Source organism: Acomys russatus, chromosome 7, assembly GCF_903995435.1.
Source record: "Acomys russatus chromosome 7, mAcoRus1.1, whole genome shotgun sequence".
NCBI classification, from domain to species: Eukaryota; Metazoa; Chordata; class Mammalia; order Rodentia; family Muridae; genus Acomys; species Acomys russatus.
Genome location: NC_067143.1, coordinates 55,476,900 through 55,491,715, shown reverse-complemented (window position 1 = coordinate 55,491,715; position 14,816 = coordinate 55,476,900). Strand labels below are relative to the sequence as shown.

The following is a 14,816-nucleotide window of genomic DNA, read 5'->3' as shown; positions in this document are numbered from 1 at the left end:
TATTTAAAGCTATTTCAGGAAACAGGTTTGTGAATTACTGAAATAAAAATGAACATACTTTGTAAATAATTTAATTTTCTGGAGTAGACATATTTTCAAAGAAGATAAAAATACAAGCTTGAGGTAACCCACATGGTAAGACACGCCACACCCAATGCAGATTTGACTATATGGCAAAGCAAAGGCCTTCTGCACATAAGCATGTTTGTAAGCCTGTCATAATGTCCTAGGGGAGAGGGATTGGAGTAATGGAAGAGAATACAGGGGCAGAGAACTAGGATGAGAATAGTCTTCCAGGGAGTAATGTAATAGAAAAAGGAATATGCCATCTCCAGAGAAGGAATTCCCTCCTGTAGTCAAAGGACATACTAAAATTTTAGAAATGCCTCTTCCTAGAGCTTTCAATATTATTCAAACACTTAGGCAGAAGTGAATGGTAGCCTTAGGTAGGTGAAGGAGCTACTGATAAGGAAGAGTGAGCCACAGAGGCTGAAGGTAGGGACTTGTTAAATATAATTGATATGTAAGGTGCATAAAATGGAAAGTTAGGACTACCTGTGGACAAGCAGAAATGATTCCTGAATTAAAAAGATTGGATGGGTTCTCAGAGAATGGGCAGGAGAAATATAAAGTCAATGGCTGTGCTTGGGGAAATATCGGGTGTTCAAAGGATTGACTTGCATAAACACTGGTGGGTCCTTTTTATAGAAGAACCAGATTATGAAAAGACTAGCAACAGCAGTTAATGAAGGACAGATATTGTCCTGACAAACTGCCTTAAAAAATCTGGATAATCTCCTACTCTGCTGTGTGATTCATGTCTAGACATAGGTTTTTTATAATATCTATATTCTGTGAATTCCAGCTGCAAGCAGAGAAGAGCACATAGAGAGCAAGTATCAAGCAAAAGCCTTTTGTGATCAAATGTTTTTGGTCTTGGACCAGAAATAAGTCATCAGTGAATTTATCTTACAGAAAATGACTCAGGTAAGGAGAAACAAAAGCTTGTGTTTAATTTTTAAATCTCTTTGGAAAGGAAAATTGTAGGGGCAAAAAAAAGTGAATATCATACTCCTATTCTTATTGCTAACTGACATAGAGTAGAGTTTATTTTGCTAATGAACTAATGTCTTTTATATTTCATGTGTCCAGTTTCAGTATGGAGCAGGACTTGAAGCATGATAGGATCACCATGCGCAAGTTCAATGGCTCCGTCTTCATGCCTTCTGTATTAACATTAGTTGGGATCCCTGGCCTGGAGTCAGTGCAGTGCTGGATTGGGATCCCATTCTGTGTCATGTACATCATCGCTGTGATTGGAAACTCTCTCATTTTAGTTATCGTCAAAAGCGAAAAGAGCCTCCATATACCCATGTACATTTTCTTGGCCATCTTGGCCGTCACAGACATTGCCCTTAGCACGTGTATCTTTCCCAAAATGTTGGGCATCTTCTGGTTTCATATGCCACAGATTTCCTTTGATGCTTGCTTGCTACAAATGGAACTCATCCACTCATTCCAGGCAACAGAATCAGGCATGCTCCTAGCCATGGCTCTGGATCGCTATGTGGCCATCTGCAACCCCCTGAGACATGCCACCATCTTCTCTCCACAACTCATGACTTGCCTTGCAGCTGGTGTTCTACTCAGGGCTTTCATTCTTGTATCTCTACCCATACTGCTCATCAAATGCCGCCTTAAGTACTACCGAACTACCATTATCTCCCACTCTTACTGTGAACACATGGCCATTGTGAAATTGGCAGCTGAAGACATCAGAATCAACAAAATATGTGGCCTCCTTGTAGCCTTTGCTATCCTAGGGTTTGATATAGTCTTCATTACCTTCTCATATGTGAGAATCTTCATCACTGTCTTCCAGCTGCCCCAGAAGGAGGCTCGATTTAAAGCCTTCAATACCTGCATTGCTCACATCTGTGTCTTCCTACAGTTCTACCTCCTAGGCTTCTTCTCTTTCTTCACACACAGGTTTGGGGCTCACATACCACCCTATGTACATATCCTCCTGTCAGATCTTTACCTGTTAGTCCCACCTTTTCTTAACCCCATTGTCTATGGTATTAAAACTAAACAAATCCGTGACCTAGTCCGGAAAATGTTTTTCTCCAAGAAATCTCTGTGACCATTAGTCCCTCTATTGAAATGTTGTGTGGTTTTTAATTAGCTAGTTGAATGAATTATACACTATGTCCTCTACAAATAAAAAAATGAGAGGTAGTGTGTGAATTTTAGGTACTCAAAATTTAAAGAAATATCAGTTAAATAAAAACAACCTTGTTATTGCCATTTTAATTTCAAATTATTGAGTGCATCATTTTTGTCTGGAACTGGATATTGTATTATACGTTCTTTGCTGACACTGTGGATTCATATTTTAAAACAAATTTTAGAATCAGCATTTTTCCATGAAGAAAATTTCAGAGTAAGTGCTCTAAATTACTATTCTGAAACTTCTAGCCTAACACATACATATGATTTTTGGCTATGTTTTACTTACAGGTACCTTCTTCTAATCTTTATTTTGACAATTTGACAGACTTTTAGAATACATAACCAGTTTTATATATTGATATAGTGATAATATCTAATGAATAATTCACACAAAATTATTCAATGAAATATAAACTCATTAAAGATAACAAGTGTTTGAAAAATAAATTGTAGTGGGTCAGAAGAAACGGTTCAATAGTTCAGCCTTTACTGTTCAAGTCCAGAATTCAAATCCCCAGAAACCTGTGTTAAATGCCATGTGGGCATGGCAGATGCCTGTAATTCCCACTGAGGAAGATGACAACAGGGCTTCCCCCAGATCAAGTTGGCTAAGGAAGATAAGCCACATAGGCAAACTCTGGGTGTGTGTGTGTGTGTGGCACACCCTACCTCATGCAATAAGGTGGCAGAAGAGCTGAGAATGATTTTTGAACTCAAACCCAGGCTTTCACTTTGCACATGTCGGCACATTTGCCCACACACATTTAAAAACTTGCTAATGCACATGCATGTGCACACCGGACACACAAAATATGAAAAATAGAAAACCTGAAATATACTTATTGTATAATAAATAATACAATGATAAAAGAAAGAAAACAATGTTTTAGTTGATAGACAATACAAAAAAAACACGTTTTATGAAAAAATAGTGCTGAATAACTTAATGACTTATTTTGATTCTCAGTTGGAGACAATATATTCCAGGGCTTGTGGCACATGCCTCAGAGCAATTACGCAATGAGGAATCAACTTAGAATACATAAACATGAAGCATATAGAAATCCCATCAGAAATACTAGAAAATTAATGAATATAGAGAATATATTAGGTATTCTTAAATATGGAATGGAACCTAGCAAGACAAGATAAACACTTACTGAAGAAGAGTAAATTAAGCAACCTAAATTTTATTTTATATATATATGTGTGTGTGTGTGTGTGCATACTAAGTGCATACATTAAATTAAACTACCCTTTGCTGTTAACATAAGCAACTGAAAAAAAAGATTAACCCAATTGTAGAAGAAAAAAGAAAATGTCATACATATTTATGATATCATGGATTCACAAATTATAATTTCAATATGAGGAATAATAAACAGTAAAAATATTAAATACACACTTAAAACAATAATAATTAGTTGTATGTTGATAGTAGTGGGAGTCTGTTAACAGTCAATCCATTTGTGGGTATAATTAAACACAATTTTAGGGAGTAGCTTAGCAAGAATTTCCTGTGTACCAAGTGGGCTTGGCAAAGGGAGACTATTAATGGAGCAGACAGTTCAGAGAAAACACAATGAAATCATCTTTTTACATTATTTGTGAGTTTAATCTTTGACATAGGTGATTAGTACAGGTAATTTTATTATTATTATTTCAGATATGTAATTCATAAGTGAGGAAGGTCATAAAACCCAAAGAAACTGTCATTAAAGTAGCACTAACTAGAGAAATGAATTATGACTGTCCCTCTACACTTCCTGCAATGGTCCAGTTAGTTCCACATGTATCCCATTTTTCTTGTGGCAAGCTTCACTGGAATATTTAACACACTTTCTTGTTTTTTTTTCCTTTTTCTCGTTATGTATAGTACCTGTGAATTGCTAGTCCTAAAATTCTGTTTGATTGCTTAGCATTTTATGCAAATTGGATCACACAGTATATGATTTGTGTAGTATAGTAGAAAAAAGTGGATTTCTCCAGGTTATTGTTTGTGGATTGCTTCTAATTTTCTTTCCTGAATAAAAGGCTGGGGAGCATACACCACGATTTGCTTACATATCCTATGTTGATGTGCTCTAAAAACAGTAGGCTTAGTGTGATAAATGCTTCTGTATTTGTCTCAATGCACTCAGGATGTTAATTGCTACATCTAAGGATTAAATTACCAATCTTTGGCCACTAAAATTCTCCAACATGGCTAGATGTTTTAAGTGTTCTTTTTATACACTTCTATCAGATAAAAATCACCAGCAAGATACAAGATTCTTGTGTTTCTTGATGTTTTTACTAATACTTGAAGGTGAACATTGTAATTTTGTTCAGGTGATTTATAAATAGTAGGGGAATTCTGTTACCTTATTCATCATTTCCATGACATCAGAAATATTTGATTCTGTGTATATATTTTACTTAGCTAGGGATTTTTGTTTGTTTGGGTTTTTTTTTTATTTGTTTGTTTGGAATTAAAGACAATTCCTTGGTTTTTGGTTTTGTGTTGTTGTTGTTGTTGTTGTTTCTGTTGTTTTTTCCAGACAGGATTTCTCTTGTAGTCCTGGCTATCCTGGACTTGCTTTTTTAACTCGAACTCACAGAGATCCGTCTGCCTCTGCCTCTCAAGTGCTGGGATTAAAGGTGTGTGCCACCACCACCCGGCATAAAGACTATTCCTTGGAGGGGGATCCGAGATGGCACAGCCTGATCATGCAGGGTATCAGATCAGTAGAAGAGCAGTAATTGCAGAATGACCAACAGGCTATGGCTGTGGACCATAAAACTCCAAGTCTCTGTTTCTCAGGTGAGAGGAAAGTCCACAGTGAGGGAAACAGTGGGTCTAACCTCAACTGACATGGCTAATAGTGGGAAAAATCCCAAGTTTCCCCTGGAGCTTGTTCTCAACCTCTGGCCACCAGTATAGCCCCACTGTCTCATGGGTGCATATTCACCAATCTAGGAAGGTCTCCTGCAGGAACATACAGCTTCCTGCCCAGGGCTCTTCTTGCACCCCTGAGCACTCCAGTGGGCACCAGGAACTACTGGCCAATGCTAGAGACAACTCGATGGCTAAAGGCCAGAGTAAAAACACAATCAACAAAAGCCAGAGAAATATGGCATCTCTAGAACCAAGTTTCCTACCAGCAAACAGCTCTGGATAGCATAACACAACTAAAACTCAAGAAATGACATTAAAGCAATGCTAATGAAGATGTTAACAGCCTTTAAAGAGGAAACCCTTAAAGCAATAAGGGAAGGTACAGTGAAACAGATTGAGGCATTAAAAGAGACAATAAATAAATCACTCAAAAATACAGGAAAATACAAACAGGTGTAGGAAATCAAAAAACCATTCAAGATCTGAAGATGAAAATGGAAACAATGAAGAAAACACAAATTGCAGAAACCCTGGAGAGGGAAAACTTAGAGAGAAAACAGAAATGACAGAGGTAAGCATCACGAACAGAATAAAAGAGACACAGGAAAGAATCTCAGGTGTAGAAGATACAATTGAAGAAATTGATGCATCCGTCAAAGAAAATGTTAAATCTCAAAAGCCTCTGACAAAAAAAAAATCCATGAAATCAAGGACACTATGAAAAGATGAAATTTAAGAATAATAGGAATAGAAGAAAGAGAAGATTCTTGGCTACAAGGCTCAGAAAATATTTTCAACAAAATCATAGAAGAAATTTTCCCCAATCTAAAGAAAGAGATGACTATAAGCACACTAGAGGCCTACAGAACACCAAAGAGAATAGATCAGAAAAGAAAATCCTCCCACCACATAATAGCAAAACACTAAATGTACAGAACAAAGAGAAAATATTAAAAGCCACAAGGGAAAAAGGTCAAGTAACATGTAATGGCAAACCTATCAGGCTCCGTGGGAACACAGAGGAAGGGGATATAGGCTATCCAGATGAGACCTGATAGGATGTGGTCAGAAGGTGGGGGAGGAGGACCCACTGGTCAGAGGTCTAGGGGAGGGAAATAGGGCAGAAGAGGGAGGGAAGGTGGGAACAGGAAGATAAAAGCAAGTGGATTACAATCAAGATGTAATGTAAATAAATTATAATAAAAAAGCAAAGGAAAAAACTTTTGTGACTGTGGGAAAAAAAAAAAAACCAAAGAGATTGTCCATGCTGGCAAGGATGTAAAACAAAGGGAACACTGCTCCACAGCTGGTGGGAGAGCAAACTTGTACAACTACTTTGGACATCGGTTTGGCAGTTTCTTAGAAAATCAGGAATAGATCTGCCTCAAGACACAGCTATATCACTACTGGGCATATACCCATAATAAGCTCTCTGATATCACAAGGACACTTGTTCAACTATTTTCATAGCAACTTTATTTGTAACATTCAGAAACTAGAAATAACCTAGATGTCCATCCATCAAAGAATGTATAAAGAATATGTGGCACATTACACAGTGGAGTATTACTCAGCCATTAATATGTGTTTATTAATACATATCCCATGATTATTGATTTTTTTTCTCCACCCATTGAAAATAGGGCAGGAAAGTGACCGTAGGTCTGTAGATCTTCTAGCTTTATGTAGGAGAGTTCCGGTTTCCAACAAATACACATTATACCTTCCTGGATGACAGCTGGTAACCCTTGGCCCAATATAATCAGTGACTGTCAAATCATTGCCTAACTTAGGCCGATTCTTTCATAGCAAGCATAGGACCAGTGGTTAATGAGAAGAGGTCAATTACCATTGACAAGAAATCAGTTTATATCTTACAGGCAGACATAAGTCATCTTGTGATGGAATTACCTTGTGAGATACTCTCTCTGAATCAGATGGAATAACACAATTGCTTTGGGACAATCCTAGGCTTGGAGAACCCTTTAGAGATAATAAAGCGGCTGCCTATCAATTGTAGACTCACTGAAAAAGATGACTTAGAATGTGTGTCTAGGCTGGGGCCAACTAACAAACTGTTTCACTGCTTCAAATCATTAGAAAGGCGCAGTACTAAGAAAATCAAATTACAAAAATTATGAGAAACTTCCTGACTATCAATAAATCTACAATTCTACATGCCATCAAGTCCCGAGAACTTTTCTATAACTAAGATCTTGTTTAAAGAGCATGTAAGGTAACATCATGTTCTTTTTCCCATTCACTTTGGCATATCTATCATCGTTTTCTCTGTTCAGCTCATGTTTATGCAGTCTTGCTATCCAATATACAGTGGTCAGCCCTGAAACATATATACAGATAGTACTGTACAGGCTGAAAAGGCTACGTTGAGAACTATATGTGTGTATACACATATACATGAACAACAACTAATAATAAAGAGACCGTGAATTTGAAAGTGAGCAAGGATGGGTCTGTGAGAGTGTTTGGATGGAGGAAATGGAAGGAAGAAACACCCCAATTACATTATAGTCTCAAAAATAAAAGAAAAATAGATGATAAAAACAAATGGAACTACAGACTGTTACTAGTAGAAACTCAATTCAAATAGAAATTTAAACTATTTAAAGAAGCGTAACACATTTCAAGAAAACACAGTACAACAATTTAATTTTTTCTCAGGAAAACAAAAAAATAGAGCTAATTTACAAAACTGAACAGATATTCTCTGTTTGAAAACCATAATAAATGAAATAAAAGTTATAAAAAGAAGCATTAAATGTTCTAAATGTGCTAGATAGAAAATTACTAAGATCAGATATGGTAAATTTGAAATTTTAAAGCAGACAAATAAAAATTAAGAAAGTTTCTGGACAGTATTAATAGTGTAAGTTTTTACTTGTCAATTTATGAAGGACTTGAGAATACCAAAAAGGCACAAAAAGTATTCAAAGAGGTAACGACAATCAGTCTCCTGATGGGATTGCCTTGCTAGGCCACAGGGGAAGATAATGAACTCAGTCCTGAAGTGACTTGATGAGCTGGGTGGTAGGTAGCAGGGCTTCCCTTTTGCAAGGCATAGTGGAAGGGGTGAGGAAGAGAATGTGGGACTGGAAGGAGAGGAGGGAGGGGGCTACAGCCAGGTCATGAAATGAATAAATAAATTAATGAAAAGTAAAGTCTGCAATCCTAGATTTGACACAGATATGTATGTCAGTCAGTCAAATCTAAGTACATCAAGTCTACCTCAGGATATAACCTTGCCAAATTCTTCAAGGTTAGAGATGAGCAAATTAATCTCAAGGCAGCAAGAGAAAATGAATGACTAATACAGAAGGGTATCTCAATTCGTCTGTGTTTTATCAGAAGAAACTTCACCATTCAGTTAAACATGCTATTAAGAAGCTAACAAAACCAAAAGCATCCAGAAAAACTGCCAATCAGTAATGCAATGTGAGCTTAGCTGACAAAGTTCAGTGACATTAAAACCATTAGATCGTTGGAACAATATGGCCAGAGGAGTTCTTCAGAACCTGTTTAAAGAGATACAAGGGATGGGATAACAATTGAGATGTAATATGAATAAATTAATAAAATATATTAAAATATAAATAATAAAGAAGAACATGATCATGCTAAAAATTTCACCTTCAAAAATAGCTATGAAGGAAAATTTAGAATGCTCTAAACTAAATATAGTAAACAAATCATTCACGTACGGAGTATGAAAAGCAAAAAAGGCAAAATAATTTCAAACAGCAACCATTAATATAAGATGGAAAATACAAAAAGATGTAACATTGGAGATAAGAACTAATCAAAATATATGGAGAAAACAATTCAGTGTTTATTGATATTTTTGTTTCTTTTGATTTTTTAAAAAAATGTTCAAGTCAATACTAAACTGCTTCATTTCAAAATAATTATTATTATGCAAAGATGATTTAATTTTTAGCCTTAATGAATAATACAATGTATAAATCTGTAAAAGATGCAACAAAAATAATATATAATGAGGCAAGTGACACTACCTGATTTAAACTCTAAACCAGAAATAAAGATTTTGTGAGACAATGGATGAGAACGCATTTGTGATAAAACTAGAAGTTAAGTATGATCATTGTGTTTAGTAAATCTCATATATCAATAACCATACTAAATGTAAATGAATTAAAATGTCTAAATAAAAGATAGAGTGATGAAATAGACTTAAAAGAAGAAAACTACATTTTGATTATGAGAAACAATGTAGCTAAAGGCATGTATAGATTGAATGTGAATAGGATGAAATATCCTAGAAAAATGGGATACATCCTAAAGCATCAATAGCCATACATTTATAATATAAAATAAGGTATTAATAAAAATCTGTAAAAGGAGGCAAGATTTCAACTGTTTAATGATAAAGGGATTAATACAGCAGGAACAATCTACATGAAATACACTCAATACCATAGCATCAAATATATAAAATAATCATTAAGAGACCTAAAGAGACTGACATAATACAGTGTAATAATTAATAGAAGACATCAACACCTCCTTTTCCATTTGATGATATTATAATATCAGTTTGACTGTAGTCTATGAGACACTCAACAGCAAAATGGAATTAGTTACACTTCACTTTGGACCAATTATACCCACTAGACATCTGAAAGATTAAATCGAGGAACTGCAGAACATACATTCTTCTCCACAAGATAAGAATATTTCTTCAGGCATCCAAGATAACAGTTATCACACTAGAATTTTAGGTACGCATAGCTCTTAGACATAGACGCTATGCTTTTCCGCAATCTAGGCCACACTTGAAGCTTTTCACAGTTGTCTCATGTTCTGGATGTAAACCCATGTCTTATTACCTGTTGAATTGCATCAGTTTCCCCAGACACAGAGACAACAAATATAAAAATCTCTAGAGAATTCATTATCCATTACACTTAAATTGTGATATCCTGCTGTGATGGTGCTGAAAAGAATTGGACGGTGCAAAAAAGAACCACAAAATGGAAATTTTGGCGCTGACAGGGTTACAGCCTCTCTCCTTGCATTCTGATTCCTCTCTAAGGACCACAAGAAGCCTTTTTAATTCATCTTGCTTGCTTTCAGAGTTAGAATGGTCTCTCAAACCAAGAAGAACTCTTCTACAAAATATGTGAGATTGGGGGAAATGTAAACAGGAGGACAAAGGAAAACACAAAAAGGATGTTGAGACGCAAAAGGGAGGAAGGAAGGCATCAAAGGAGTGAGGAGAAGAGAGAGACCAAGAGAGCTCAGGAAGTATTACATATTCTTTAATGGATCTCTCTCTTATCCTGTCTCTCCCTGTCTCTGTCTCTCTCTCTTGCTCTCACTCTCTCCTGTATTCATTCTTGTCCCATCCGATGTGAACTAAAAAAATTCAGGCAAGCAAGTCTTACTTAGGATGGCCCAGACTTTCACTTCAGGTAGCATCTGTCTACATGTGGCAAAAGGCGATATTAGATATAATTTCAGAATGAAGTTAAAATTTCAGCAGAAAACTTTAAAACACCCACTCCAACCCACATCACAGTAACTTTTAAATATGTTTTTACATACTATGCCTCAAACGTACTTTACAAGCTCCCCAGACTTTTAAGTTAAAAAGTAGCCCTATGAATTGCAACTTTAAAAAATAAAATAAAAATGCTGGAAATCATCTCATGTCCTTATGGGTGAGTTGGAAATTACATGGTCACAAGCAATAGAAAATGATCGGTCAAAATCAAGCAAAAACTACAGTATGGTGCATTGTAAGATAACAGTAGTAGCATGCAAAATATCCAAAGTAAAACCAAAAAGTAGAACAAGTCAGAGTAGAATGCTTTATCATATGTTGTATGTAAACTTTGGAAATGTAAAATGCAAATGTGGCTGCATATTCATATAGCTTGCTGAAGTTCTAAGATTTCATTTGCACCTTATCTGGAGAAGGTTTTATTTCAGAATTGACACTGGAGTGAATATGAAACGCATCATGTAGTCCACACCTACCAGAGGAACTTGACGGTAGAGCAAAGATAAAAGGCAATTCACACATTGATACATTGGGTCTTCACTATGTGACAAAGAGATGAATCTGACCTATCTGATTTCAAGTGTGTGTTTGTGTGTGTGTGTGTGTGTGTGTGTGTGTGTGTGTGTCTGTGTGTCTGTGTGTGTTTACTTTTTAATTGTTAATATTAGGTAACTATGCAAACTGAGGAGCTTCATCATGGCCTCTTTGTACATTTGTGTCATTACAGCTTTTTGTCATTCACTTCCCTCCTCAATCACTTCTTCTCATGTCACTCTCTCCAAGTTGATTCACTCTCCTGCCCCAGTTAATTCCAACATCTGCTGCCATCGTGTTGTATTCTGCTACCCTCTCAGATTCCCACTTCTCTTAAGATCTTCTCTTTCCCTCTCAAGATCATATGGAGCTTTACTGGGCTTGAATTTGGGAAGCTGAAGGGAAGTTCTTGATGGAGTAAGTAGATATTCTACTTTAATGTTAACTAACAGAGCAATGGAGATGATGAGATAGAAATGAAGAATAGATTATGGTGTGAGTATACCTAAGGACTGAGCGATTTTGTTGGTTTGTGTGTTGTATTAATTGTTGCTGATCTTATCATTTGCTGTCCCCTTCCGTCCTCCCTCAGATCTGGGTCTTGTCAATGCCTCCCTCATTAGAGAGTAACTGAGGAACTGGATTGCACTCTAACAGTCAGCTCGATGGAAACCTCAAATTCCAGCAGCATTGTGTCCACCACATTCTATCTCACAGGCATCCCTGGCTATGAGGAATTTCACCACTGGATTTCTATCCCATTCTGCCTCCTCTACATTGTTGGAATAACAGGAAACTGCATGATCTTGCACATTGTGCGGACAGACCCCAGACTCCACGAGCCCATGTATTACTTCCTAGCTATGCTTTCCCTCACTGACATGGCCATGTCCCTGCCCACAATGATTTCACTTTTCAGGGTGTTGTGGTCTATTTCACGAGAAATCCAGTTCAATATTTGTGTGGTCCAAATGTTTCTGATTCATACATTTTCCTTTACTGAGTCATCTGTGCTCTTGGCCATGGCCCTTGACAGGTATGTGGCTATCTGCCACCCTCTGCGATATGCTACCATCCTCACCCCAAAACTTATTGCTAAGATTGGAATGGCTGCTCTGCTCAGGAGTTCTATTTCAATAATTCCACTTATGGCCCGTCTAGCATTCTTTCCCTTCTGTGGCTCCCACGTTCTTTCCCATTCCTACTGTCTGCACCAAGACATGATCCGTCTTGCTTGTACTGACATCAGATTCAATGTTATATATGGACTAGTCCTCATTACATTGCTGTGGGGCATGGACTCCCTTGGAATTTTTGTATCTTATGTGTTAATACTTCACTCAGTGTTAAAAATTGCATCCCGCGAGGGTAGGCTTAAGGCACTGAACACATGTGCATCACACATCTGTGCTGTGCTCATTCTATATGTACCCATGATAGGATTATCTATTGTCCATCGTTTTGCCAAACACTCCTCTCCCCTCATTCACATCTTCATGGCTCATATCTACTTATTGGTTCCGCCAGTGCTTAACCCAATCATCTATAGTGTGAAGACCAAACAGATCCGCCAAGGAATCCTCCATTTGATATGTTCTCCCCAAGTCAGTTCTATCACAATGTAGGCATGTCAGCATGACAAGAAAGGTATCAGTACATGTGATGTGAATCGTGGTGAATTGTCTGATTCTGGGATACTGCATATATAGTTGTCAACAGTAACAGAAACAAGTAAACAAAGAATCACAATGAGAATCTGAAGGAACATGCTTCTGTCCACTGTATCTAGCAAGGCTGTCTTAGACACATGCTACATAAATCTTCTTCAGTTGTGTTTGCAGAGCAATGTGTTGGTAGTAATTTTCTTTTATTCTCTCCCACTTCCATCTTCAATCTTTGTTCAAGATGTTTTATCCACGAATATTATATCCTCATATTCCTTTGCCTCTTGATACCTTAGTCTGTAATTATTATGTATGTAAAACGTTGGTGAATTGTTATCTAGAAATGAGAATGTACGGTAGCTTAGGGTTTACATCATCAATACTCAAGTATCTTAGTATCAATTTCAAATATTTATAGCTACATCTCTTCCCTATCTGAAATTTAGTTTCTTTAGGAATAGGAAGGGGCAGCCTCAAATCTTGTCACTTAAATGTTGGTGTTTTTTGTTTGTTTCATGATGGCTAGGCCATGGTGCATGCAAAGACAATCCTCTACCAGTGAGATACATCTCTAGCCTAATAAGTTTAAATTTAAAGAAAAGTGAGGGTGATTTAAAAAAATTTTCTCATTATCATGTGACATTGTAAAGATCTATTATAATCCATTGAATTAAATATGCCCTAATAAAGTAAATAATTCAAGTATTTAAAATATAAAAATCCTGATGTGAAAGTTCTTAAAAGGTATGTTAGCAAGAAATAGACAACACAGCTCTTTGAATATTCATCTAGACCTAGAAAATTTTCAATGTATAAAGCCAGTATTTCTTATAATTTTGAAGTTTTTAGTCCGCAGCTATGTATAGAGTAGGATAATGATTCCTTCAATATTAATTAGGTTTTCTTAGATCATGTGTCTATAGCAAGAAAACAGGCACACAAGCAGGGCAACCAAGATGGAGAAATAAGTTAAGACTCAAGTCCTATAGTGATATGAATCAAAAGTAGATAATGTATTTCACGAAAAATTTTCTAACTATTAAATAGGAATTGTGAGAACTGGATTGTGCTTGTTTATAAAGACAATGTTACCGTATGTAAAATGGCTGTGAAATAAATTAGTCCTTGAAAAAAGAATAACTCATTTGTATATTCATTTTAAAATCTATAATTGTCAAGAGGCCACATTTTATATAGTAAAATCCATTTTAACAATTTAAAGTTAAAATCTCCAAATTTTAAGCACTTGATGTCAACCCTGAAAAATCCTCAGACTTTTGTTTGCACCTTAACTTTGGTTTGGTTGTATCTATTTACCCTATTTATTCTTATATTGGTCCTGTTTACTACCCCACCCTGAAATATATATAATAAAGCAAGAGATATTAATATCAAAATGTAATAATTCACTTTATAATATGATGCATCTTTAAAATCAAACTGACTTCATGAAGATATTTTAAAAGATTTATTTATTTTTATTTTATGTGTATGAGTGCTTGCATGCCTGATTACATATGTACCACATGAGAGAATTATGCCTAGTGAGGCCAGAAGAGGTTATAAAATTCCCTGGAAATGAATTTACAGATAGCTTTGAGCCACCATCTGTGTTCTGGTAATCAAACCTGGGTCTTCCGCAAGAACAGGAAGTTCTCTTAAGTGCTGAGCCTTCTCTCCAGCTCCTTTAAAAATAATATTTACAAAGAATATGATCATTGAACATTGAATCAATAATATTTTACCATCATTATATAAGTAACACCTTCAAAGACAAATTTATTTTTAAATTATATATGTTGAGCACATTGTATACAGGAGAAGAAACAAGACATTCTTCTGTACATGGGAATTACTTTACAGTAGGATGGTACAAGGTCAAAAAATGACAAATGGATACCCAATAAACTCTTGAGTTTTATAATCTTTGTGAAATTATTATTTTTTTGCTGTACATTAGAACTCA

At 36.1% G+C, this 14,816-nt stretch overlaps 2 protein-coding genes across 2 annotated transcripts; both read left to right on the top strand.

The window, feature by feature from the left end:
- The first annotated feature begins 1,192 nt into the window (after positions 1 to 1,192).
- LOC127192220 (olfactory receptor 52A5-like) lies at positions 1,193 to 2,143 on the top strand. The gene has a single exon (XM_051149541.1). It carries the CDS (start codon positions 1,193 to 1,195, stop codon positions 2,141 to 2,143), a length of 951 nt encoding a protein of 316 aa, XP_051005498.1.
- Positions 2,144 to 11,851: 9,708 nt separating this feature from the next.
- Positions 11,852 to 12,811, top strand: LOC127192219 (olfactory receptor 51G2-like). Its single transcript, XM_051149540.1, has one exon. It carries the CDS (start codon positions 11,852 to 11,854, stop codon positions 12,809 to 12,811), a length of 960 nt encoding a protein of 319 aa, XP_051005497.1.
- The last annotated feature ends 2,005 nt before the right edge of the window (positions 12,812 to 14,816 follow it).